General features: G+C 37.9%; 2 protein-coding genes across 2 annotated transcripts; both read left to right on the forward strand.

The window, feature by feature from the left end:
• Positions 1-682: 682 nt before the first annotated feature.
• Positions 683-15,164, forward strand: LOC116271606 (zinc finger protein ENSP00000375192-like; the record flags this gene model as incomplete). The annotated part of the gene is given in 8 exon segments (XM_031659042.1): positions 683-1,017; positions 1,064-1,128; positions 1,131-1,261; positions 1,325-1,355; positions 1,850-1,903; positions 3,052-3,285; positions 4,739-4,769; positions 15,137-15,164. Coding segments are annotated over 8 exon segments (909 nt in total), but the record flags the coding sequence as incomplete, so codon positions are not given.
• Positions 15,165-18,709: 3,545 nt separating this feature from the next.
• Positions 18,710-19,234, forward strand: LOC101021604 (40S ribosomal protein S20). Its single transcript, XM_009194044.4, has one exon. The coding sequence runs from the start codon at positions 18,828-18,830 to the stop codon at positions 19,185-19,187; it is 360 nt and encodes a 119-aa protein (XP_009192308.2). The 5' UTR covers positions 18,710-18,827; the 3' UTR covers positions 19,188-19,234.
• Positions 19,235-27,498: the final 8,264 nt, after the last annotated feature.

Consider the following 27,498-nt stretch of genomic DNA (forward strand, 5'->3'; position numbering starts at 1 on the left):
GATTTACGGGTGTTAGCCATCGTGCCCAGCCAGCAATTAACTGCCTAAAAAGCTTTGTTATCTTAGGGATCAGGAAAAACTGTGTTGTGTAACTGTAACACAGTCTTTCTGTGTGGCTCTTTGCACTGTTTTTACCTGGGCATTGCACACGGTTAACCCATTTATACATTTTCTGCAAGTGTATTTTGGTCAGTATGTTTTTGCTGCATGTATATGTCTATGAAAGAATTAGGGCCTGTGGCATTTTGCTGTGCCATCTTGATTACGTGGTTTGTACAGCTTTATAGGTTAGATTAGTAAAGTATGTTTATCTGAGTCTAACAACTGGAGTAACTTGTTATTTTTATTTCTTTCAGTTATGTGCTCTCATTTTGCTCAAGGCCTGTGGCCAGAGAAGGGCATAAAAGAATCCTTCCAAAACTTGATATTGAGAACATATACAAAGTGTGGAGATAAGAATTTACAACTAAGAAAAAAAAAACTGTAAAAGTTTGGATGATGGTAGGATGCACAAGGAGGTTATAATGGACTTAATCAATGTTTGACATCTACGCAGAGCAAAATATTTCAGTGTGATAAATATGTGAAAGTCTTCAATAAATATCCAAATTCAAATAATAATAAAATGAGGCATACTGAAAAAAATTCTTTCAAATGTAAACAATGTGGCAAATCATTTTGCATGCTTTCACACCTAACTCAACATAAGAAAATTCATACTAGAGAGAATTCCTACAAATGTGAAGAATGTGGCAAAGTCTTTAAAGAGCCATCGACCTTTACTCAACATAAAAGAAGTCATACTGAAAAGGCACTGTTCAAATGTGAAGAATGTGGCAAAGCTTTTAAACAGTCCTCAAATCTTACTGAACATAAGAGAATTCATACTAGAGAGAAACACTACAAATGTGAAGAATTTGGCAAAGATTTTAAGTGGTCCTCAAATCTTACTGAACATAAGATAATTCATATTGGAGAAAAACCTTATAAATGTGAAGAATGTGGCAAAGCTTTTAAGTGCTCTTCAAACCTTACTAGACATAAGATAATTCATACTGGAGAGAAACTCTACAAATGTGAAGAATGTGGCAAAACCTTTTACTCCTCCTCAAACCTTACCTTATATGAAATGATTCATACCAGAGAGAAACCCTACAAATGCAAAGAATGTGGCAAAGCTTATAAGTGGTCCTCAAACCTTACTGAACATAAGATAATTCATACTGGAAAGAAACCCTACAAACGTGAAGAATGTAGCAAAGCCTTTAAATAGTCCTCAAACCTTGCTAAACAGAAGATAATTTATACTGGAGAGAAACTCTAGAATTTGAAGAATGTGTCAACGCTTTTAAATGGTCCTCAAAACTTACTGAACATAAGAGAATTCATACTTGAGAAAAACTACAAGGGTGAAGAATGTGGCAAAGCTTTAACTCATTTCTCAATGCTAAACATGGATTGAGGTGAAGAGTTTGAGACCAGCCTGGCCAACATGGTGAATCCCCATCTCTACTAAAAATACAAAAATTAGCTGGGCATGGCGGAGAGAAAATTTTATGCTGGAGAGAGAACTTACAAATGTAAAGAATGTGGCAAAGCCTGTGACCACTCCTCACGTCTTACTACACATAACTCATACTGAAGAGAAATTACAAATGTGAAGGAATGTGGCAAAGCCTTTAACAAGTCTTCAGATCATACTGGAGAAAAACTTTACAAACCTGAATGATGTGACAGTGCTTTGACAACACCTCAAACCTTTCTAAACATAAAAGAACTCATACTGGTGAGAAAGTCTAAAAATGTGAGGAATATCACAAAGCCTTTAAATGGTCATGCTATATTGTAGGTAAGATAATTCATACTGGAGAAGACTTCTACAAGTGTGAAGAATGTGGCAAAACCTTTAACTAATGCTCACACTTTATTGCACAGGAAACCATTTATACTTGAGAAAAATTGTAAAAAGGTAAAGACTATAGAAAAGCTATTGGTATCTGCTCACATCTTAATATCAGAGAGTTCACACTTAATAAAAGTATTATAAATGCAATTATTCTGAAAGGGTCTTTCAGAAAATATAAGCCTATAAAGTGAAAAAGTATTTATTCTGAGGACAAACATTACAACTATAAAACGGATTGCAGTACCTTTACTTGTATCACAGATCTTATTGTATACATTTTGTACTAGAAGAAAACCCTAAAGAAGTTGCCCGAACTTTGTTCAGTGTCAGGAAATTTATACTGGAGAAAAACCCTGCAAATGTAATGAATTTGAAAGAAACACATTTCAAAAACTACAGCTTAGAAAACATCATAGAGTTCATACTAAGATATTTTTGTAAATGAAGTAAATATTTAAAAAGCTTCAAAATTAACTTTATGTAAATCACAGAGAATAAACAGTAGAAATAATAAGGCACTTACTCTTCAGACATTACACTAAATCAGAGTTTTGAGTACAGAAAATAATCCCAAACTGAAATTATTCGGTAAGTTACTAGTATATAACTTCAAAAGAAGTAGAAGATTGTTTGGAGAGTTATAATTACATTAAAAGTATACCTTTTTATTATTACAGATTTTTTTGAAAAGCAAATAATGACGTAATTTAACTCTCAAATTACTTCATGCTCTCCATTCCTATTGTATTTACATGTGAAAGCATGTGATCAAGTACTACGTCATCGTAAATATAAGGATTCTTTTTCATTAGGTAGGCATTATTTATGACCTTTTCTGTGAAAGAGTAAGAACATTAAAATATAAAATACATAACAAAAATTTAAGTAGAGAGGCTCATTGTAGTTCACTTATAATGTTAAGTGATGTGTGAGGTAGGTGTTCTGAGTCATATTTTTGTCCACTATAGTGAAAAAATTTTTTTTAAGTTTTAGTTAAAATTAATTAAATTAGCAGTAACTTATTAATTGTACTTTTATGTAATATGCGGTACATTTAAAAATTTTTCAATTATATGTAAACTTAATTTTTCTAGTTAAACATTGTTCAAAATGTTACATCTATTGCACATTCAATGAAGTGCCTTTTTTTTTTTTTTCTTTGAGATGGAGTCCCACTCTGTTGCCCAGGCTGGAGTGTGGTGGCACGATCTCTGCTCACTGTAACCTCTACCTCCCAGGTTCAAGCAATTCTCCTGCCTCAGCCTCCCAAGTAGCTGGGATTACAGGCACTTGCCACCATGCCCAGCTAATTTTTGTATTTTTAGTAGAGACGGGGATTCACCATGTTGGCCAGGCTGGTCTTGAACTACTCACCTCAAGTGATCCGCATAAATGGCATATTTTGATACAGGCATATAATATGTAATAATAACATTGGAGTACATGAGGTATCCATCACCACTAGCATTTGTTCTTTGTATTACAAATAATCCAATTCTACATTTTTAGCTATTTTTAAATGTACAATTGCCATTGAGTACAGGATCATTTTTATGGTCATAATTAAAATTACATAAATAAAATTCATACATATCTGAGTCCTAAAAAAACTTTCAAAAATTTGTTATATGTATATATATATATATATATTTTTTTTTTGAACATGTGACAACTCTGCCTGCAAACACATACATACAGAATTTTAGCTTTGATTTAAATCGGGTTAAATATACACATATATTATTTTAAAGACAACACTAGGTATATGCAAATTATGATGAATGTGTATGTAAGTATGAGTTAGGGCACAATTTCAGAAGAAAACAGTAAATTTTTTTATTAAGGTGACTAATTTGGTAGAAAAGTAGAAACCTAAAAAATGTGGAAAGCAATTCTATACTGTCTGCTTTGTATTGAATTCTTTAAAATTTTATGGCTTATGGTTCAGAGTCTCCCCATGCAATTCGTCTGGTTTTACTTGTCTGGTACTCTTGCTAAACCCATAATTTCCTTGTTTCTTATATTTTTTTGTTTTGAAGTTTATGCAGTATTCATTATGTGAGCGGGTCAGGGATTATAATAATGATTTTTATGAAATTTAGTAGTGCACACAAAATAATTGGTATATGTAATTTTACAATTAGTGTATGAAGTTATATTGTATTTAATTAGAAGATTCCATTCTGTTCTTTTGCTTGAAGAATACTATATAAGCCCACTTTTATTTAGTTACTGTTTCTTTCAGATTTTAAAATTGTCATAAGTTAATTAATTTATTTATTGAGCAAATTTGCTCAGGTAAGTACTAGGAAGGCTTCCGTAAGTCAAGAGGATGTTTTTGTGTATAAATGCAGCAAAAAACCTCGCAGTGCTTGCTGTGTAGCAGATGCTTCATGATAAACCATAAGTATTCCTCCTGGAGTTAGTTTGTAACTTCAAGTCAGAGAGAGAAAATATCAGTGGTGAAGAAATAACGTGGATGTGTCATGCGAAGAGGATTTTTTTATTTTTATTTTATTTATTTATTTATTTATTTATTTATTTATTTATTTTGGCTGCACAACTGACTCTTGCTGAATTTAAAGAGAAATACTGCTTTTTTTATTTTTATTTTTCAGATAGAGTTTCGCTCTTCTTACCCAGGCTGGAGTGCAAGGCATGATCTCGGGTCACTGCAACCTCTGCCTCTCGGGTTCAAGCGATTCTCTTGCCTCAGCCTCCTGAGTAGCTGGGATTACAGGTATGTGCCGCCATGCCTGGCTAATTTTGTATTTTTAGTAGAGACGGGATTTCTCCATGTTGGTCAGGCTGGTCTCCAACTCCCGACCTCAGGTGATCCACCTGCCTCGGCCTCCCAAAGTGCTGGGATTACAGGTGTGAGCCATCGCGCCTGGCCAATTCTGCTTCTTATATTACCAAATTATCTCAAGTTTGTTTGTCTCATTATTGGCATTCCAACTATGTATGCATCACAGACCTTCTTTTTTTTAATCCGTGTTACAGCTACAGTATCCTCACTGTTGTCTGCCTGCCGTGTCATTTCACATTGTACTTTGTAGGTTTTAATAAGAAAGTTGGTATTTTATTAATGCACTGAAAAATTCGTCTTAACTGAAGAATTAGCTTATCGATATAACTTTCAGATCAGTTAATTAAGAAGCGGCCGGGCACCATGGCTCACGTCTGTAATCCCAGCACTTTGGGAGGCTGAAGTGGGTGGATCATGAGGTCAGAATTCAAGACCAGCCTGGCCAAGATGCTGAAATCCTGTCTCTACTAAATATACGAAAATTAGCCGGACTCAGTGGCAGACGGCTGTAATCCCAGCTACTCGGGAGGCTGTGGCAGGAGAGTCGCTTGAACTCAGAGGGCAGAAGTTGCAGTGAGCCGAGATCGGGCCACTGCATTCCAGTCTGGGCGACAGAGCAAGACTCTGTCTCAAAAATAAATAAATAAATAAATAAATAAATAAATAAATAAATAACCCGCATACACCGTCCTCAGTTAGCATCGTTTTTCTTTGCAACAGAAAAATCTCATGAGATTCTTACACAAAGTGTGACAAATATAAAATTTGTTAGAAAATATATCTTACAAATTAGGTTTTTAAGACTTACTCATAAGTAAAAAAATTTAATTTTTTATCATATAGCACAATTTATGTTCTCATGCAGAATCTTTTGTTTTTAAGCAATAATGTTAACTTTTGCAAAATAATAAAATGAACTCTGTGGATTTGAAATTCAAAATAATATTTCTGTTTCACATGATACTACAATTTTGAGGAGTTGCTCTTATTGTATATAATATTTTTAGTGGATGAAGTTCAGTCTACAGTTTTCATTCTTAGTCACCTATCTGTCGTTAACTCCTTGGTCATTTTTTTTCTGGAAAAATTTTAAAGATCGTGGCAGCTTTTGGATTAAAACATTTTCTGTTATTTTGCACGCAAACTTGTTTACTATATTCACAGAGTGCCCTGTGATGGGACCATAAGCAACATCTGGTTTCTTAGTGTCTTTTATACCTTTATGATCAGCACCAGAAGCCTCATGTGCTCTCAAGTTTAAAATAAAAGCCCTAATGTACATGGGCTCCTCCCATGCACTGTGCTGGGTTCAGAACATGCTCTAAATATCAGAGTTTTCTATGATTGCGACTGAGAAATTAAATGGCAGAAGCAGCACAGAAACCATATGTTTTTGATGCTATTTAGCCAAATTAATGACAAAGAGACAGTATTTTACACATTGGTATTCTTCTGTAATATTTTTAAAATATCTTTTTAACTTGATAGATACGTGTATTTATTCTGTAAAACATGATGTTTTGAAGTATATATACATTGTCAAATGTTTAATTTTAGGTAATTAATGCTTTACCTCACATAGTTAAAATTTTTTGTGGTGAGGCCACATGACCTTGTCCTAGCATTTTAAAAAAATATAATAAATTGGCCGGGCGCGGTGGCTCAAGCCTGTAATCCCAGCACTTTGGGAGGCCGAGACGGGTGGATCACGAGGTCAGGAGATCGAGACCATCCTGGCGAACACGGTGAAACCCCGTCTCTACTAAAAAAAAAATACAAAAAACTAGCCGGGCGTGGTGGCGGCGCCTGTAGTCCCAGCTACTGGGGAGGCTGAGGCTGGAGAATGGCGGGAACCCGGGAGGCGGAGCTTGCAGTGAGCTGAGATCCGGCCACTGCACTCCAGCCTGGGCGACAGAGCGAGACTCCATCTCAAAAAAAAAAAAAAAAAAAAAATAATAAATTATTGGTTTTTTTTTTTTCTTATTTTATATTCCAGAGTAGATGTGCAAGTTTGTTACACAGGCGAATGTGTTACATAGGTAAATGTGTGCCATGGTGGTCAGCTGCACCTATCAACCCATCACCTAGGTATTAAGCCCGGCATGCATTAGCTATTTTTTCCTGATGCTCTTCCTACCCTGCCCTCGCCTGATAGGCCCCAGTGTGTGTTGCTTCTCTCCCTGTGTCCATATGTTCTTATTGTTTGGCTCCCACTTACAAGTGAGAACAGGAGGTGTTTTGACTTCTGTTCTTGTGATAATTTGCTGAGGATAATGGCTTCGAGCTTCATTCATGTCTCTCTGAAAGACATGATCTCACTGCTTTTTATGGCTCTATAGTATTCCATTGTTTATATGTACCAAGTTTTCTTTATCTAGTCTTTCATTAATGGGCATTTGTGTTGATTTCATGTTTTTGCTATTGTGAATAGTGCAGCAATGAACATACACGTGCATGTATCTTCATAATAGAATGATTTATATTATTTTGAGTATATACTAAGTAATGGAGTTGCTGGGTCAAATGGTGTTTCTGGTTTTAAATCTTTGAGGAATTGCCACATTATCTTTTCCAATAATTGAACTAATTTACATTCCCACCAACAGTATATAAGCATTCCTGTTTCTCTGCAACATAGCCAGCATCTGTTGTTTCTTGACTTTTTAATAACCACTATTCTGACTGGCGTAAGACGGTATCTCATTGATCCGGCCACTGCACTCCAGCCCGGGCGACAGCGCGAGACTCCGTCTCAAAAAAAAAAAAAAAAAAAAAAAACATGGTATCTCATTGTGGTTTTGATTTGCATTTCTCTGATGATTAATGATGGTGAGTTTTTTCTCACAGGTTTGTTAGCTGCATGCATGTCTTCTTTTGAAAAGTGTTTGTTCAGCCAGGTGCAGTGGCTCACGCCTGTAATCCCAGCACTTTGGGAGGCCAAGGCGGGGCAGATCACAAGGTCAGGAGTTCAAGACCAGCCTGACCAACATGGTGAAACCCCATATCTACTAAAAATACAAAAATTAGCTAGGCATGGTGGCACGCGCCTGTAGTCCCAGCTACTCAGGAGGCTGAGGCAGGAGAATCGTTTGAACCCAGGAGGCAGAGGTTGCAGTGAGCCACGATCATGCCACTGCACTTCAACCTGGGCAACAGCGAGACTCCATCTCAAGAAAGAAAAAAGTGTTCATGTTCTTTGCCCACTTTTTTATAGGGTTGTTTGTTTTTTTCTTATAAATTTGTGTAAGTTCCCTCTAGATTCTTGATATTAGACCTTTGTAAAATAGATTGCAAAAATTTTCTCCCTTTCTGTAGGTTGTCTGTTCGCTCTGATGATAGTTTCTTTTTATGTGCAGAAGCTCTTTAGTTTAATTAGATCCCAATTCATCAGTTTTTGCTTTTTTTGCAAATGCTTCTGGTGATTTCATCATAAAATGTTTGCCCATGCCTATGTCCTGAATTGTATTGCCTAGATTCTCTTCCAGGGTTCTTATAGTTTTGGGCTTATATTTAAGTCTTCAATTCAGCTTGAGTTATTTTCTATAAGGTATAAGGAAGAGGTCTAGTTTCAGTTTTCTACATATGGCTAGCCAGTTCTCTCAGCACCATTTATTAAATCGAAAAAAAATTTTTCCATTGCTTGTTTTTGTTAGGTTTCTTGAAGATCAGATGGTTGTAGACAGGCAGTTTTATTTCCGATTTCTCTATTCTGTTCTATATGGCCTATGTGTCTGTTTTTGAACCGGTACCATTCTTGTTTTAGTTACTGTAGCCTTGTAGTATACTTTGAAGTCATGTCATGTAATGCCTCCAGCTCTGTTCTTTTTGCCTAAGATTGTCCTGGCTATATGGGCTGTTTTTGTTGTTGTTGTTTGTTTGTTTGTTTTGAGACAGAGTCTCACCCTGTCACCCAGGCTGGAGTGCAATGATGCTATTTCAGCTCACTGCAACCTCTGCCTCCTGGGTTCAAGTGATTCTCCAGCCTCAGTGTCCCGAGTAGCTAGGAATACAGATGCCCACAACTATGCCTGGCCAATTTTTGTATTTTTAGTAGAGACATGGTATCATCATGTTAGACTGATCTCGAACTCCTGACCCCAGGTGATCTGCCTGCCTCAGCCTCTCAAAGTGCTGGGATTACAGGTGTGAACCTTCACACCCAGCCTATGGGCTCTTTTTTGGTTCCATACAAATTTTAATATAGTTTTTCCTAATTCTGTGAAGAATGTCAGTGGTAGTTTAATGGGAATAAATTGCTTTGAACAGTATGGCCATTTTCACATTATTGATTCTTCCTGTCCCTGTGCATAGAATGTTTTTTCATCTGTTTTTGTCCTCTAATTTCCTTGAGCAGTGTTTTGTAGTTCTCCTTAAGGAGGTCTTTCACTTCCCTTATTAGCTGTATTCCTAGGTACTTTATTATTTTTGTGGCAATTGTGAAAGAGAATTCATTCATGATTTGGTTCTCTGCTTGTCTATTGTTGGTGCATAGGAATGCCTGTAATTTCTGCACATTTATTCTGTATACTGAGACTTCGCTGAAGTGGTCTTATCAGCTTGAGAAGCTTAAGAGCTGAGTATATAGGGTTTTCTAAATATAGGATCATATCATCTGAAAACAAAGACAATTTGACTTACTATCTTCCAGTTTGAAAATTCTTTATTTTTTATTCTTGCCTGATTGCCCTGACCAGAACTTCCAATAATATGTTCAATAAGAGTGGTGAGAGAGTGCATTCTTTCCTTGTGCTGGTTTCCAAGGGGAAATGTTTCCAGTTTTTACCCAGTCAGTATGATATTGGCTGTGAGTTTGTCACAAATGGCCCTTATTATTTTGAGGTACGTTCCTTCAATACCTAGTTTATTAAGAGTTTTGTTGTTGTTGTTGTTGTTATTGTTGTTGTTTTGAGATGGAGCTTCACTCTTGTTGCCCAGATTGGAGTGCAATGGCACTATCTCGGCTCACTGCAACCTCCATCTCCTGGGTTCAAGCAATTCTCCTGCCTCAGCCTACCGAGTAACTGGGATTACGGGCATGTGCCACTACACCCGGTTAATTTTGTATTTTTAGCAGAGACAGGGTTTCTCCATGTTGGTCAGGCTGGTCTCAAACTCTCAACATCAGGTGATTCACCCACCTCTGCCTCCCCAAGTGCTGGGATTATAGGCATGAGGCACCACACCCAGCCTACTAAGAGTTTTTAACATGAAGGGATGTTGAATTTTATTGATGGACTTTCCTGCATCTGTTGAGTTAATCGTGTGGGTTCTTTTTTTTAGATCTGTTTATATTATGAATTACATTTATTGATTTGCATATGTTGAACCAGCCTTGCATCCTGGGAATCAAGCCAACTTGATCATGGTGGATGAGCTTTTTGATGTGCTGGTATATTCAGTTTGCAAGTATTTTATTGGTAATTTTTGCATTGATGTTCATTAGGGATTATAGTCTGAAGTTTTCATTTTTTGTTGTGTCTCTGCCAGGTTTTTGTATCAGGATGATGCTGGCCCCACACAATGTGTTAGGGAGAAGTCCCTCCTTTTTAATTGTTGGGAATAGTGCATAAGAAAGGGTATCAGCACCTCTTTGTACCTCTGGTAGAATTCAGCTGTAAATTCATCTGGTCCTGGGCTTTTTCTGGTTGATAAGCTATTATTGCCTCAATTTCAGAATTTGTTAGTGGTCTATTCAGGGATTCAACTTTTTCCTGGTTCAGTCTGAGGAGGGTGTATTTGTTCAGGAGTTTATCCATTTCTTCTAGGTTTTCTAGTTTATTTGCATAGAGGTGTTTATAGTATTATCTGATGGTTATTTGCATTTCTGCAGGGTAAGTGGTGGTATCCCCCTTCTCATTTCTAATTATGTTTATTTGAATCTTCTCTCTTCTCTTATTTAATAGTTTAGCTAGCAGTCTATCTATTTTATTGATATTTTTTCATGAATCTGCTTCTGGATTCATTAATTTTTTTGAGTCATTTTTAACGTTTCTATCTTTTACAGTTCTACTCTGAGCTTGGTTATTTCTTCTGCTAGCTCTGGGGGGTTTTTTTTGCTCTTGGCTCTCTAGTTCTTTTAGTTGTGATGTTAGGATTTCAATTTGAGATCTTTCTAGCTTTTTGATATGGGCATTTATTGCTATAAGTTTTCTTCTTAAACTGCTTTAGCTGTGTGCCAGAGATTCTGGTATGTTGTCTCTTTGTTCTCATTAGTTTCAGATGTTTTAAAATTTCTGCTTTAATCTCATTATATACCCAGAAGTCATTAAGGAACAATTTGTTCAATTTCCATGTAGTTGTGTGGTTTTAAGTGAGTTTTTAAATCTTGAGTTCTAATTGGATTGCACTGTGGTCTGAGAGACTGTTATGATTTTAGTTATTTTGCATTTTCTAAGGAGTGTTTTACTTCTAATTGTGTAATATATTTTAGAGTGAGTGCCATGTGGCACCAAGAAAAATGTATATTATGTTGTTTTTGTGGGGAGAATTCTGTAGATATCTATCAGGTTCACTTGATCCAGAGCTGAGTTCAAGTTCTGATTATCTTTGTTAATTTTCTTCCCAATGATTTGTCTAATATTGACACTGGGGAGTTAAAGTCTCCCATTATTATTGTGGGGGAGTCTAAGTCTCTTTGTAGGTTTTTAAGAACTTGTTTTATGAATCTGCATGCTCCTGTATTGGTTGCATATATATTTAGGATAGTTGGCACTTTGTGTTGAATTGAACCATTTTCTGTTATGTAATGATGTTTTTTTACCTTTTTTGGTTTAAAGTCTATTTTGTCAGAAACAAGGATTGCATCTCCTCCTTTTTTCTGCTTTCCATTCGCTTGGTAAATTTTTTTCCATTCCTTTACTTTGAGCCTATGTGTTCTCTGCACATGAGATGTGTCTCTTGAATACAGCACAGTGATGAGTCTTGTCTTTTTATCCAGCATGCCATTCTGTGTCTTTTAATTGGGGCATTTAACTCATTTACATTTAAAGTTAATATTGTTATATGTGAATTTGATCCTGTCATCATGATGCTGGTTGGTTAATTTTGCAGACTTGTTAACATAGTTGCTTCAGTGTTATTGGTCTGCGTACTTCAGTGTCTTTTTGTGGTGGGTGGTAATGGATTTCCTTTCCATGTTTAGTGCTTCCTTCAAGAGCTTTTGCAAGGCAGGATGAAATCCTTGAGCATTTGCTTGTCTGCAAAGGATTTTATTTCTTCTTCACTTATGAAGCTTAGTTTGGCCAGATATGTAATTCTGGGTTGAAAATTCTTTTCATTAAGAATGTTGAATATTGGCTCCCAATCTCTTCTGGCTTGTAGGGTTTCCACTGAGAGGTTTGCTGTTAGTCTGATGAGCTTCCCTTTGTCGGTGACCTGGCCTTTCTCTCTGGCTTCCCTTAACTCTTTTTTTTTTTCAACCTTGGAGAATCTGATGATTCTGTTTTGGGGGGTCAACGTTTCATGGAGTATCTTATTAGGGTTCTCTGGATTTTCTGGATTTAAATGTTGGCCTGTCTTGCCAGGTTGGGGAAGTTCTCCTGGATGATCTCCTGAAGTGTGTTTTCCAACTTGGTTCCATTCTCCCCGTCTCTTTTCGGTATGCCACTCAGTTGTAGGTTTGGTCTTTTTACAAAGTTCCATAGTTCTCGGAGTTTTTATTCATTCCTCTTTATTTTTTCCCTCTAATTTGTCTGCTTGCCTTATTTCAGCAAGATAGTATTCGAGCTCTGACAGTCTTTCTTTCTCTTGGTCAATTCAGCTATTGATACTTGTGTTTGCTTCATGGAGTTCTCATGCTCTGTTTTTCAGCTCCATCGGATCATTTATGTTTCTTTTTAAGCTGGTTATCTAGTTAACAGCTCCTGTAATCTTCTACTATTGTTCTTAGCTTCTTTGAATCGGGTTACAACATAGTCCTTTAGCTCAGCGAAGTTCATTATTACTTACTCACCTCCTGAAGCCTCCTTTTGTCAGTTCTTTTATCTGAGCTTCAGCCCAGTTCTGTGTCCTTGCTGGAGAGGTTTTTTGCAATCAATTGGAAGAGAAGAGGCATTCTGGCTTTTGGAATTGTCAGCATATTTGCACTGGTTTTTCTTCATCTTTGTGGATTTATCTACCTTTGAGATTTGAATGAGGTTTCAGTGGGGTCCTTCTTGATGTTGTTGCTTTTTTCTTTCTTTTTTAACAGTCTTCTCTTCTGCAGGTCTGCTGCAGTTTGCTGGGGGTCAGTCCACTCCAGATGCTGTTCACCTGGGTATCACCAGTGAAGGCTGCAGAACAGCAAAGATTGCCACCTGCTCCTTCCTCTGGAAGCTTCTTCCGACAGGGACACTGACCTGATGCCAGCCTGAACTCTCCTGTATGAGGTGTCTGGGAACCCCTGTTGGGAGGTCTCACCCAATCAGGAGGCACAGATTCAGGAACTGATTTAAAGAAGCAGACTGGATGCCCCTCACTGGCGTCAGTGTATTGTGCTCTGGGGAATCTCTCCCTCGTCCAGATCACTAGGACACTTCAGAGCCAGCAGGCAGAAAAGATTGTGTCCACTGAACCTTAAGATTATGACCACCCCTCCCCCAGGTGCTCTGACCCAGAGAGATGAAAGTTCTGTCTGTAAACTTATGGCTGAAGTTCCTGGAATTTGTCCAGGGAGACTCTGCCCAGTAAGGAGAGATGTATCTGGTTCCCACTTAAAGAAGCAGTCTGGCCATGATCTGCCACAGCCACTGTGCTGTGCTGTGGGGACTTTGACGCAGTCCAGACCTCAGTCTTTCTATCCCTGGCAGAGGAAAACTACCAACTAGAGCCACAGTTACGGCAGTCACCCCTCCCTCCAAAATAAACTTGGTTGCATTTTGCATACTCCAGGCTGCTTTGCTGGCCAGCAGGGGTTCCAATCCAGTGGGTCTTAACTTGTGGGATTCAATGGGAGTGGGATCTGCCGAGTGAGACCACTTGGCACATTGACTTTAGCCCCCTTCCCACATAAGTGGATGAATCTCCTGCCTCATGAGTTCTGGAAGCCACTGGAGTTTGCAAAAATTCCTGCAACTAAGTGCCTGTCTGAATGGCCGCTGACCCTGGCAGCTGCCACAGGTCTGCACAGCTTCATGCTTGGAATGCAAGGGCCTGGTAGTGTGGGACCCAAAAGGGCTCTCCTAAACGACAAATTGCAAAATTCCATGGGAAAAGTGTAGTTTTTCATCTGAGTAACATAATCCCTCAGTGCCTTTCTTGGCTGGGGGAGGGAGTTCCCTTTTACCCTGTGAAGGTCCTGGGTGAACTGTGGCCACACCCTGCTTTTTCCTGCTCTCTGTGGTCACACCAACTGCCTAGCCAGTTCCAGTGAGAGAATCTGGGTACCTCAGTTAGAAATGCTGAATTCACCTGCTGTTTACATTCGGTGGGAGTCGCAGACCAGAGCTGTTTCTCCTAGGCCATCTGGGCCCTTCGCAATATAATACATTATTATTAACTATAGACACCATGCTGTACAATATATCTCTTGAATGTATTCTTCCTATCCAACTATAATTATGTATTATCTGACAGACATCTTCCCAAACACCCCTTTCTTTTAAATACCTTGGGATCTGGTGGTCACCATTTTACTCTCTACTTCAGTGAAATTAAGTTTTATAGAATCCATGTGTAGGTGAAATTAGGAAATTTTAATCTTTCTGTGCCTGGCTTATTTCAAGTAATATAATGTCCTCCAAGTTAATCCATGTAATTGAACATAATAGAATTTTCTTTTTTAAAAATAAATCGTATTTTATTGTGTGTATATACCACACTGTCTTTATTGACTCATTAGATGTTGAACTGTTGATTCTACATTTTGGCTATTATGAATAGTGTTGCAAACAACACAGAAGTGCAAATGTCTCTTCATTCTCATTTTATTTCTTTTAAATATATATGCAATAGTGAAATTGCTGTGTTATAGGGTACTTTGATTTTAAATTTTTTGAGAAATCTCTACTTTGTTTTTATGGTTCATGATGGCTGTCCTCATTTACATTCACACCAACAGTATGCAAACATTCTCTTCACATATTTATCTTTGTTTTTTTTCCTTTTTCTTTCTAATAGGAGTCATTCTAATAAGAGTAAGTTGATATATTATAGATTTTTTGACTTTCCTTTCCCTGATAATAATTGACACTGAGGTTTTTCTTTTTGACTGAGTTTTACTCTGTTGCCCAGGCTGGAGTGCAGTGGCACAATCTCTGCTCACTACAGCCTCTGCCTCCCAGGTTCAAACAATTCTCCTGCCTCAGCTTCCCAAGTAGCTGGGATTACAGGTGCCCACCACCATGCCTGGCTAATTTTTGTATTTTTAGTAGAAACTGAGTTTCGCCATGTTGGCCAGGCTAGTCTCAAACTCCTGACCTCAGGTGATCCACCTGTCTTGGCCTCCCAAAGTGCTGGCATTACAGGCATGAGCCACTGCACCCCGGCCACATTGAGTCTTTTTAAATTTATCTATTGGCCATATGTATCTTTTCTTAAAAAATATTTAAGCCCTCTGCTCATTTTGGTAGTTATTTGCTTTTTGTTGTATAATTATTTGAGTTTCTTACATATTCTTAGTATTAACCCCTTGTCAAATGTATAATTTTCAAAAAATATTTTTAGTCGTCTCATTTTAGGTGTGTCAGATTCTGTGCAGGAGCTTTATAATTTGCATTAATCTTACTCATCTATTTTTTCTTTTGTTCCCTGGGATTTTGAGTTTAAATCAAAAAAAGTCACAGCCCAGACCAACGTTATGGGGCTTTCAGTCTATATTTTTTGTAGTAGTCTCAGAGTTTCAGGCCTTGCATTTAAGAATTTATTTTATTTGATTTTTATATATGAAGTAAGATAAGGGTTGCATTTTATTGCTCTTCTTGTGGCTATTAAATTTTCTGAGCACCATTTATTGAAGATACTGTTCTTTTTCTAAGAAATTGTTACCTTTATCTAAAATCAGTTAGCTGGAAGTGCATAGATGTATTTGTAATTTCTCTTTTCTGCTCCATTGGCCTATGTGTCTGTTTTTGTTCAAGTAACATACTGTTTTATTTGCTGTAGCTTTGTAGTATATTTCAAAGTCAGATACGGTGGTAACTTCTGTCTTTCTTATTTGCTGGATTTCTCTGACTATTCAGAGTCTTTTGTGGTACCACATAAATTTTAGATTTTTTAAAATTTTCTATTAAACATGTCACCAGTATTTTGATAGAGGTTGCATAATATATGTAGATCATTTTGTGTAATACACACATTTAACAATATTAATAACTCCAATGCATGAATGAGTAACGTTTTCCATTTGCATATGATTTTATTTTAATGTTTTTTAGATTATAATGTACAAGTGTTTCAACTTTTTAGTTAAATTTATTTCAAATTATAGTTACTACAGTTATTGCAGATGAGATTGTTTTGCATTATAATTTCATATTGAGATAGTTAATTATGAGTGTATAGAAATGCTACTGACAAATTGGCACCTAATTAAACTAAAGTGTTTCTGCACAGCAAAACAAACTATCAACAAAGTAAACAGACAACCTACAGTATAAAATAAAATATTAGCAAACTGAATACAAAGTAAGATTAATATATAGAATCTATGAGAAATTTAATAAGAAAAAAGCAAATGATCTAAATAGACAGTACTCAAAGAAAGATACAAAAGCTGTGAATAAACATACAAAAAGTTGCTCAACATTCCTAATAATCAGAGAGACAGAAATCAAAATGACAATGTCATATCATCCCACATCCGTTAGATTGGCTGTTGTTAGAAAGTCAAAAAACAACAGAATTTTAAGTCATGGAGAAAAGGAAATCTTGAAACACTGTGAAAATGCAAATTAATTCATCCCCAATGAAAAGCAGTTTGGAGGTTTCTCAAAGAACTAAGAATATAATTGCCATTTGACCCATCAGTCATATTACTGGGTATATACCCAAAGGAAAATAAATTATTTTATCAAAAAGACATCTGCATTCATTGTTTATTACTGCACTATTCACAATAGCAAAAACTTTTTTTTTTTTTTGAGACAAAGTCTTGCTCTTGTTGCTCAGCATGGCACGATCTCAGCTCACTGCAACCTCCACCTCCCAGATTCAAGCAATTCTCCTGCTTCAGCCTCCCAAGTAGGTGGCATTACAGGTGCTTACGACCACACCTGGCTAATTTTTGTATTTTTAGTAGAGATGGGGTTTCACCATGTTGGCCAGTCTGGTCTCAATCTCTTGACCTCATGATCCCCCCAACTTGGCATCCCAAAGTGCTGGGATTATAGGCGTGAGCCACCACACCTGGTCAAACAAAATTAAATTAGATACCCATACATCTTAAATTGGATTTTTAAAAAATGAGGTACTTATACACCATGCAATAATATGCAGCCACAGAAAAGAATGAAGTAAAGTTTTTTGCAGCAGCATGGATGCAGCAGAAGACCATTATTTTAGGCAAATTAACACAGAACAGGAAAAAATCAACATGTTCTCACTTATACATGGGAGCTAATCATTGCATGCGCATGGAAACAAAGATGGAAAAAATAAACTCTGGAAATTCTAAAAAAGGAGGAAGGGAGACAAACATTAAAAAACTGTGTATCAGGTATGATGTATGCTACTTGAGCAATGGAATTATCAAGTTCCCAAACCTCAATATCATGCGGTATGTTACAGGTCTGCACCTGTACCCTCTGTATCTAAAATAAAAATAATAGAAAGCTCTGTGGTATAATGACATGTTACACTTCTCCAGTTTTGGGTTGCTATTGAAATTAGGAGTGAAAAACAGAATTATGTCACCTTTGGCCATAAGGATGAATGTTTCTATACCCGGTCTCCCCACATTCTATAAGCCAACCTCTCAGGAAGCTCTAAACCTATATCTCAAGAAGTGTTTTATTTCCAAGTGTGCAGCTAAAACAAATGACTCTACATCTTTATTTTTCAAGTTTTAACTGTTCACTAGACTACAGAGTTAATGTATTACCCTGCTTTTTTGGGGAAAAATGATAAGTGGTTTAATCACATTTCTTCTTTAGAATAAACCATTTATGAAAATGTGAGGCTGTGGAAATCATGCTAAATTACTGAATTGGAAAGAGAAAATGTTTTTGTAAAGAAAAGCATACAAGTTTTATAGCCATAGCCCAAATATGATGAAACAGAGAGTGTGGGATATTTAGGACCACACAACTACTAAATGCTCAGGTCATCACAACCATTCTTGTGAAAAAAGGAATAATGGTTCAGCAGGTACTTTTAGAATACTTTTCTGATTCTACTACAGTGTTAAATTTTTTGTCTTTATTATATGCCCTGTAAAGTCTCTAATTCCACAAAAGATGCCATGAATTCAAAGTTAATATGCTCACAAATATGTTTTCCCTAGAAGGGCACTACTGTGTTTGCAGTCAAGGTGCAGCATTTCTGGCTTTTTTTTTTTTTTTTTTTTGCTGATATGTTTGTGTGAAATAGGCAGGAAGTGAAGCAAAGTTAATCATAACATTTCTAGATTCTATAACTACAGCATCTGAAATCTAGTATTATGTCAACTAGAAATAATGACAATATTTCAAAGCTGAAGAAATAAATTGATAAATACTTTATATGTTTATTTGTAATAGTTTATAAAAATTTATAGTTTCTAAATTATAAGTGAAACAAGTTGAATATGCAGATACCTAAAAGTTCTATTTGGATGATAGTATTAATATTTTAATATCTTATGATTGTGAATCACTACTGCCTTATTGGGTTTACTGTAAAGCAGTTATTTACCTTCTAAATGTAAACAGAGAAGAGGATTTTAATAATCTTAAGCATACAGATTTATTAAGATTAGCACTTTGTTTAGATTTGAATAAAATTTATAGGTTTTTAGCAATAAAAAATTTAGCATTGTTTCTAGTAGAAATAAAACAGCAATATAAATATGTTATTAAAAATGTGTTTAAAAGCTTTTTTTTTTTTTAGGAAGACGCGGTCGTAGGACTTGCGGATCTTTGGTTCGAACGCTCCTGCTCCTGACTCACGGCTGTTCACTCTCGCGGAGGAACAAGTCGGTCAGGAAGCCGCGCAGCAGCCATGGCTTTTAAGGATACCGGAAAAACACCCGTGGAGCCGGAGGTGGCAATTCACCGAATTCGAATCACCCTAACGAGCCTCAACGTTAAATCCCTGGAAAAGGTGTGTGCTGACTTGATCAGAGGCGCGAAGGAAAAGAACCTGAAAGTGAAAGGACCAGTTCGAATGCCTACCAAGACTTTGAGAATCACTACAAGAAAAACTCCTTGTGGTGAAGGTTCTAAGACATGGGATCGTTTCCAGATGAGAATCCACAAGCGACTCATTGACTTGCACAGTCCTTCTGAGATTGTTAAGCAGATTACTTCCATCAGTATTGAGCCAGGAGTTGAGGTGGAAGTCACCATTGCAGATGCTTAAGTCAACTATTTTAATAAATTGATTACCAGTTGTTAAAAAAAAAAAAAGTGTTTAAAAGAAACTACGTGTGTTTGTTAAATAACATTTAAAACCACATTGTAAGTGACAGATTAGTAATTCCAATCTTTATTTTAGTCACTGAGAAAACTTAGTATACTTTAATTATTCAATGGAAAAGAATATTTTTATATTAGTGTTCCTGAAACTTTCAGAAACTATAGACCACTCAATAGATGATGATGTAGATGCAGAACACAAATGTTCTATATAATAATAGACTCATCTTAGCCTTTTTTTTTTTTTTTTTTTGAGATGGAGTCTAGCTCTGTCACCCAGGCTGGAGTGCAGTGGCATGATCTTGGCTCACTGCAACTTCTGCCTCCCGGGTTCAAGAGATTCCCCTGCCTCAGCCTCCCGAGTAACTGGGATTACAGGCACCTGCCACCACGCCCGGCTAACTTTTGTATTTTTAGTACAGACAGGGTTTCACTGTGTTGGTCAGGCAGGTCTCAAACTCCTAACCTCATGATCCACCCGCCTCGGCCTCCTAAAGTGCTCAGATTACAAGCGTGAGCCACTGCGTCTGGCCCTATCCTACCTTTTAATATAAAAATTCAAAAGTAAAATTAGTGGCTTTTTTTTTTTTTTTTTTTTTTTGAGACAGAGTCTCACTTATCACCAGGCTGGAGTGTAGTAGTGCCATCTGGACTTACTGCAACCTCCGCCTCCCGGGTTCAAGTGATTCTCCTGCCTCAACCTCCCAAGTAGCTGGGACTACAGGAGTGGGCCACCACGCCCAGCTAATTTTTGTATTTTTAGTAGAGATGGGATTTCACCATGTTGGCCAGGATGATCTCGATCTCTTGACCTCCTGATTCGCCTGCCTGGGCCTCCCAAAGTCTTGGGATTACAGGCATGAGCCACTGCACCGGGTCTTTTATTTATTTATTCATTAATTCATTCGTTTATTTATTTATTTATTTTGAGGCAGAGTCTCGCTCTGTCTCCAGGCTGGAATGCAGTGACGTGCTATTTATTTATTTATTTATTTATTTATTTATTTATTTATTTATTTATTTTGAGGTGGAGTCTCGCTCTGTCTCCAGGCTGGAATGAAGTGACGTGATCTTGGCTCACTGCAAGCTTCACCTTCCAGGTTCAAGCTATTCTCCTGCCTCAGCCTCCCCAGTAACTGGGACTACAGGCGCACACCACCATGACCGGCTAATTTTGTATTTTTAGTAGAGATGGGATTTCACCATGTTTGTCAGGCTGGTCTCTTTAACACCAGACCTCAGGTGATCTATCTGCCTGGGCCTCCCAAAGTGCTGGGATTATAGGCGTAAGCCCCCATGCCCCACCAATTAGTGTCTCTTTTAAGTCACTAAAGGGATGCCATTGTTAGAATCCATTTACTGAAGTATTTGTGTTAGGCTTAGTAATGAGAACTTTAAACCAAATATCAGGTTCTACATACTAAGGGTGGGGAAAAAAAAAAACAACAACAACCCTGTTTTAAAATTTCTCTTTATTTCTACGAAATTAGAAAATTCAAAGTCAAAAATGTTATGTCAGGAATAAAAACAAGTATTGGGTGAGAGCGTGTTGGGCCTAATAGTTAAGATTGAAACTCATTATCAGGAGTTCCTGATTGCATCTCACTGATACAAAGTGAAGAAGGTATTGAAATAGTGAAAAACAGTGATATAAATTGAGTACTTACATATAAAATATAATTTTTAATAAAAAGTAGCATTTAATGTACAGCTATAGATGAGAACTTTTGGTCAAATATTACCTGCCTTCAATAGAAATTAAAAAATATATTATTTTGTGTTTATTTTCTTTTTATCTTTTTTTGAGACGGAGTCTCACTTTGTCGCCCCGGCTGGAGTGCAGTGGCAATCTCGGCTCACTGCTACCTCCGCCTCCTGAGTTCAAGCGATTCTCCCATCTCAGCTGCACAAGTAGCTGGGACTACAGGTGCATGCCACCACGCCCAGCTAACTTTTGTATTTTTTAGTAGAGACGGGGTTTCACCATGTTGGCCAGGCTGGTCTCAAGCTCCTGACCTTAAGTGATCCGCCCCCCTCAGCCTCCCAAAGTATTGAGACTACACTCTTGAGCCACCGCCCTTGGCCATAAAAAAATTCTTTATTTTACCATAAGCATTTTATTATTGATGCATATGCTTATTTTGCTTAAAATACAGTATCTTTTGATGAAAGATTTATACTTTTCTTTCAGTGTGTTGTTTATTGCTGAGAAGTGGCTGTCCCGCTAGGAAACTGCTATTCTCAGCAACACCCATATTGACTAATAGTGAATGGAAGTGATGTGTGGATGAGAAGCAAATGCGTCTTCTCTGCATCTCTTTTCTCATCCATTGGCTGAAGAACGAGAAGGATGTAGAGAGAAAACGAAAGAAAATGTAATCCCTGAAAAATGATGAAGTCCTCTTTTTTTGTTTGTTTGTTTGTTTTTGGTGTTTTCTTTTCTTTTTCTTTTCTTTTTTTTTTTTTTTTTTTTTTTGAGACTTAGTCTCGCTTTGTCACCCAGGCTGGAGATCTCGACTCACTGCAACCTCAGCCTCCCGGGTTCAAGCGATTCTTCTGCCTCAGCCTCGCGAGTAGCTGGGACTACAGGCTCTGTGCCACCATGTCTGGCTAATTTTTGTATTTTTAGTAGGACAGGGTTTCACCGCGTTAGCTAGGATGGTCTCGATCTCCTGACCTCATGATCTGCCTGCCTCAGCCTCCCAAAGTGCTAGGATTACAGGCGTGAACCACCATGCCTGCCTTTGAAGTCCTCTTAACAACAACAACAAAAACTTAAGAGGCCAGGAGCAGTGGCTCATGCCTCTAATTCCAGCACTTTGGTAGGCCGAGGCAGGTGGATCACCTGAGGTCAGGAGTTCGAGACCAACCTGGCCAACATGGCCAAACCCCATCTGTACTAAAAATACAAAAATTAGCTGGGCGTGGTGGCATGTACCTGTAATCCCAGCTACTCAGGAGGCTGAGGCAGGAGAATCACTTGAACCCCAGAGACGGAGGTTGCAGTGAGCCGAGATGGCGCCATTGCACTCCAGCCTGGGAAACAAGAGTGGAACTCCGTCTCAGGGAAAAAAAAACAAAACAAAAACCAAAAACAAAAAAAAACTTACACAGGAGATAGTGACGTGAGCAGAAAATAAATTATTTTGTTAATACTCTGAAATTGTAATATGCAACCCAAATTGCTTTAACAAATAGATTAGTCCTTCAGTTCTGACTCATCAAGATATGATTCAATTGCCTGGTGAATCAAAGCTGAGAGGATAATAACTTATTTTACTTAGCATAATGTCTGCGAGGTTCATCAGTGTTGTCGCAAATGACAATACTTTCTTCTTTTTAAGGGCCAAATAGCATTCCATTGTGTAAATATACCACATTTTCTATATTCATTCACCTGTTGAAGAACACTTAACTGATTCAATATCTTAGCTCTTGTAAGTAATCCACTTTCCTCTTTTTTTTATTTGTTTTTATATCTCTTTTTTCTTTACTTTTTTAATTTCTAGAAGTATTTTAACTTTATTTATTTATTTATTTAGAGACGAAATTTCCCTCTTGTTGCCCAGGCTGGAGTGCAATGGCACAATCTTGGCTCACCACAACCTCTGCCTCCTGGGTTCAAGCGATTCTCTTGCCTCGGCCTCCCGAGTAGCTGAGATTACAGGCATGTGCCACTACGCCCGGCTAATTTTTGTATATTTAGTAGAGATAGGGTTTCTCTATGTTGGTCAGGCTGGTCTTGAACTCCTGACCTCAGGAATCTGCCCGCCTTGGCCCCCTAAAGTGCCAGGATTACAGGCATGAGCAACTGAGCCAGGTCATTATAACTTTAAAATATAAATTATGTCTTTTGACCGGGCCCTGTGGCTCACGCCTGTAATCCCAGCACTTTGGGAGGCTGAGGCGGGTGGATCACCTGAGGTCAGGAGCTCCAGACCAGCCTGACCCACATGGAGAAACCCCATCTCTACTAAAAATATAATTAGCTGGGCGTGGTGGGGCATGCCTGTAGTCCCAGCTACTCGGGAGGCTGAGGCAGGAGAATCGCTTGTACCTGGGAAGCAGAGGTAGCGGTGAACTGAGATAGTGCCATTGCACTCTAGCCTGGGTAACAAGAGCGAAATTCCATGTCAAAAATAAAAAAAAATTTAAAAAAATAAAAAATAAAAAGAAAAGAAAAAAAGAAACAAACAAATAAAAACTCTCTGCTCTACGTAATCAGCAGTCACCTTATTTTCACACTTCAAAGGCATTTTAGCTACCTGAAAAGTAGAGTTACAGTTCAAGTGAGTGTGCTGAGCCGGTCCTCAACAGTGTCCGTCTATTCAAATTCACACAGATGATCTTCTGGTGAAAACAGTGCACTTCAACAGCATTATCACAGCAATGTGGAACACATGTAATAAAATAAAAGCCTGGGCGCGGTGGCTCATGCTTGTAATCCCAGCACTTTGGGAGGCCAAGGTAGGTGGATCACTTGACGTTGGGAGTTCAAGGCCAGCCTGGCCAACATAGTGAGACCCCTGTCTCTACTAAAAATACAAAAAATTAGCCAGGCGTGGTGGCGTGTGCCTGTAATCCCAGCTACTCGGGAAGCTGAGGTGGAAGAATAGCTCAAACCCAGGAGATGGAGGTTGCAGTGGGCCGAGATCACGCCATTACACTCCAGCCTGGGCGACAGAGTGAGACTCCGTCTCAAAAAACAAAACAAAACCAAAAAACGAAAACAAAACAAACAAAACAATTCTCCACCATGGATGTCTTTTCTACTGTTACCATGAGTAAAAGATCAGTTTGAGAACAGGTAAAAACAAAATGTACATGCTCTCTACAGAGAAATTTTCCTACTGCAGATAGTTTTGCTTGAATTACCTGAAATACAATGCAAATGCTGGGGCTTATTGTGTTGACAATATGCAGTCACCATACAGTTGCCATGGTTGCTGCATCCTGAGGACGTGGTCACTTTCTTGACTACCTCTCTTGTCTCAGTAATACTTGTCTTTATTTATTCCTAACTATCAACTTTGAGATAAGATTCAACTGTTATGTCATCATTGTCAACAGTGGGAAAATTTAAAAAAAAATTTTTTTTTTTTTTTTGAGACAGAGTTGCTCTTGTTGCCCAGGCTGGAGTACAGTGGCACAATCTCAGCTCACTGCCACCTCTGCCTCCTGGGTTTAAGCAATTCTCCTGCCTCAGCCTCCCGAGTAGCTAGGATTACAGGCATGTGCCACCACGCCTGGCTAATTTTGTATTTTTAGTATTTTTAGTAGAGACAGGGTTTCTCCATGTTGGCCAGGCTGATCTCAGACTCCCGACCCCAGGTGATCTGCCCGCCTCAGCCTCCCAAAGTGCTGGGATTACAGGCATGAGCCACCACACCTGGCTGGGAAAATCAAAATTTTAAAATCAAACATATTTGAGCTTGCTCTGAGTCATTAGCTGTGTGCCCAAGAGAAATTATTTTACATCCTTGGAGCTTCAATTTTCATTATTAGTAAAACATTCTATTTTTCACAGGGCTGCTTTAATTCACACATGGTAGCTGTAAGTCTTTTCACTGAAAGTCTTTTTTATATATGTATATTAAATATTTAACAATAAAAATAAAATTATTCATATTTAAAGATACTCTAATCGAGTGGGTATATTTTGTCATATTTAATGTATTTATTCTTTCTAAAAAATACCAAAATTAGAATTTTATTATTTTTCCTGCAATAACATATTAAGGGTTTCTACATTGTGACTTTGCTAATTTTTGCATATGGTTTTGACTGCTACTGTTGAATACAGGTTGAATTTTAAACCCACTGTTGTCTAGCTTGTGTGATTTTAGTTCATTTGGGGAACCAAATATATTTGACATGGATTGTTTGGGGTAACTTGGCTTGATTTCTGCTGTCCTTCTGTTATTACATCTGGAGCTTTAGAAATGATTAGGATTCAATAAGGTTGATTTGCAGTCAGGCAACAGAAAATCCCAGAAAAGACTGTGGAAAATAGTTACTTGATAGTGCCTTTCAGTGAGATTTGTACATGAAACAGAGTTCAATGAAATTATTGCAAGTTTGTTAAATTTCAAATCTAATTGCCTGTAACATACTAGGCGCTTGTCTTAGTTTGTTTATGGCACTGTAGCTTGGAGAAGTTGACATTACAGAAAAGGATATTGCTACATTAATAAGATTAGGAACAAATACTAATGTGCTTGTAAACATTTGCCTTAATATTCCTTAGATACATGCCACTCTGGCTCAATTCTTTTGGCACAACTGTTTATGACTCCAGAGACTCCTTTCCACCAAATTCAAGTCACGGGGTTTTCAGGTTCTTATGTTTATTTTTACCTAGTAATCTTCATAGTTGACATTATTATGTTGGAATCCCCCAGGCAATCCCCGAGCCTTAGAGTGACCATCCTACCTTACCCATCTTGTTGCACATTCTCTGTTGTTGAGTCCCTCTCACTCCATATTGGAGCTTTAATGAAGACTCAGTGGTTTGGAGGAAACAGTGGAATGGGTTGCCATATATGTTGCCACATATGTTGAGTTGAGAATAAGCGTCCTCTTGAGGATAAACACTTTACATTTATTATTCATAGTACAAAGCAGTATTTTTAAGATGTGAACCTGTTTCACTCAAATTAAATATGAATGATGTATCCGTATGACAACATATTAAAATCAACTGCATCAGGTTCACCAAATGTTTTCCTTTGGACTCTCCAAACACAAAGATTCATATGTATGCATTGGTGGATGTTAGCTTTTTTGGTTTAAGTTTTTGTTTTCATTTTTAAAGATTTTTGCCTACTTTAGAGCTCATGTTAAGCTACAGAAAGCTTACCAAAAGCTTTATTTTACCAATTTTTTTAACCAAAGTTTAAATATTGAAAGTGACATTTTGGATTACTACTTTTCACTGATATAGCTTGCATTTATTAGTACATTTCAGTTTTTCCTTATGTGGTGTAAGGTTTTAAAAATTCCTTCCAGGCGTGGTGGCTCACGCCTTTGATCCCTGCAGTTTGGGAGGTAGAGGCAGGTGGATAAACTGAGGTCAGGAGTTGAAGACCAGCCTGGTCAACATGGTGAAACCCCATCTCTACAAAAATAGAAAAATTAGCCGGGCACAGTGGCTCACACCTGTAATCTCAGCACTTTGGGAGGCCGAGGCAGGCAGATCATGAGGTCAAGAGATCGAGACCATCCTGGCCAACATGGTGAAACCCCGTCTCTACTAAAAACATAAAAATTAACTGGGCATGGTGGCATGCGTCTGTACTCACAGCTACTCAGGAGGTTAAGACAGAAGAATCACTGGAACCCAGGAGGTGGAGGTTTCAGTGAGCCAAGATTGCACCACTGCACTCCAGCCTGGCGACAGAGCAAGACTCTGTCAAAAAAAAAAAAAAAGAAGCCAGGCATGATGGCACGTGCCTGTAGTCCCAGCTATTCAGGAGGCTGAGGCAGGAGAATCACTTGAACCCGGGAAGCAGAGGTTGCAATAAGCCAAGATTGCGCCACTGCACTCCTGCCTGACAGCAGAGCGAGACTCAGTCTCAAAAAAAAAAATCCTTCCAGTTCCAGTTGATTGTTTAGGTAACAGCAAAATATGTTTTCTTAGACAGCAGCATAAGAATTATTGATATTCCACCTTTAGAGGTACTGGAAGCAACTGGATAAATGTGCTGAAATCTGCATTTATTTATCAGCTCATTAGAGGCTAAGTCATAGCAACATATTCAACTCTTTTTTGTCTAAATTTTTGTCGAGCCACAACCATCTGTATATATAACTCTATCTTGGTAACAGCTTTTTAATTCTAAGCCGGAACTTGTTTTACCTGGTGGCTTCATTTTAAATGTGTCAGCTGTATTATAAAACATTCAAATAAGTAATAGAAATTTTATTCAAAAAATATGGATAGAAAAGTCGTATGGGCACACTGAAAATAAATTGAAATCTAGCACCTGTCACTAATTAACAGGTGGAGCATATTGGACTGACTAAAATCCCCGTAAACAACACCGAAAGACAGAATTTTTAAATTAAAAACATTTTCAGGCAGGCATGGTGGCTCACACCTGTAATCTCAGCACTGTGGGAGGCTAAGGCGGGTGGATCACCTGAGGTCAGGAGTTCAGACCAACCTGGCCAACATGGAAAAACCCCGTCTCTACTAAAAATACAAAAAAAAATTAGCCTGGCGTGGTGGTAGGTGCCAATAATCCCAGCTACCC

This window comes from Papio anubis, chromosome 20 (assembly GCF_008728515.1).
Source record: "Papio anubis isolate 15944 chromosome 20, Panubis1.0, whole genome shotgun sequence".
In the NCBI taxonomy this organism is placed as follows: Eukaryota; Metazoa; Chordata; class Mammalia; order Primates; family Cercopithecidae; genus Papio; species Papio anubis.

Excerpts from the sequence above, each read along its gene's own strand:
- LOC101021604 (XM_009194044.4), top strand. The coding sequence starts at position 18,828 with ATGGCTTTTAAGGATACCGGAAAAACACCCGTGGAGCCGGAGGTGGCA.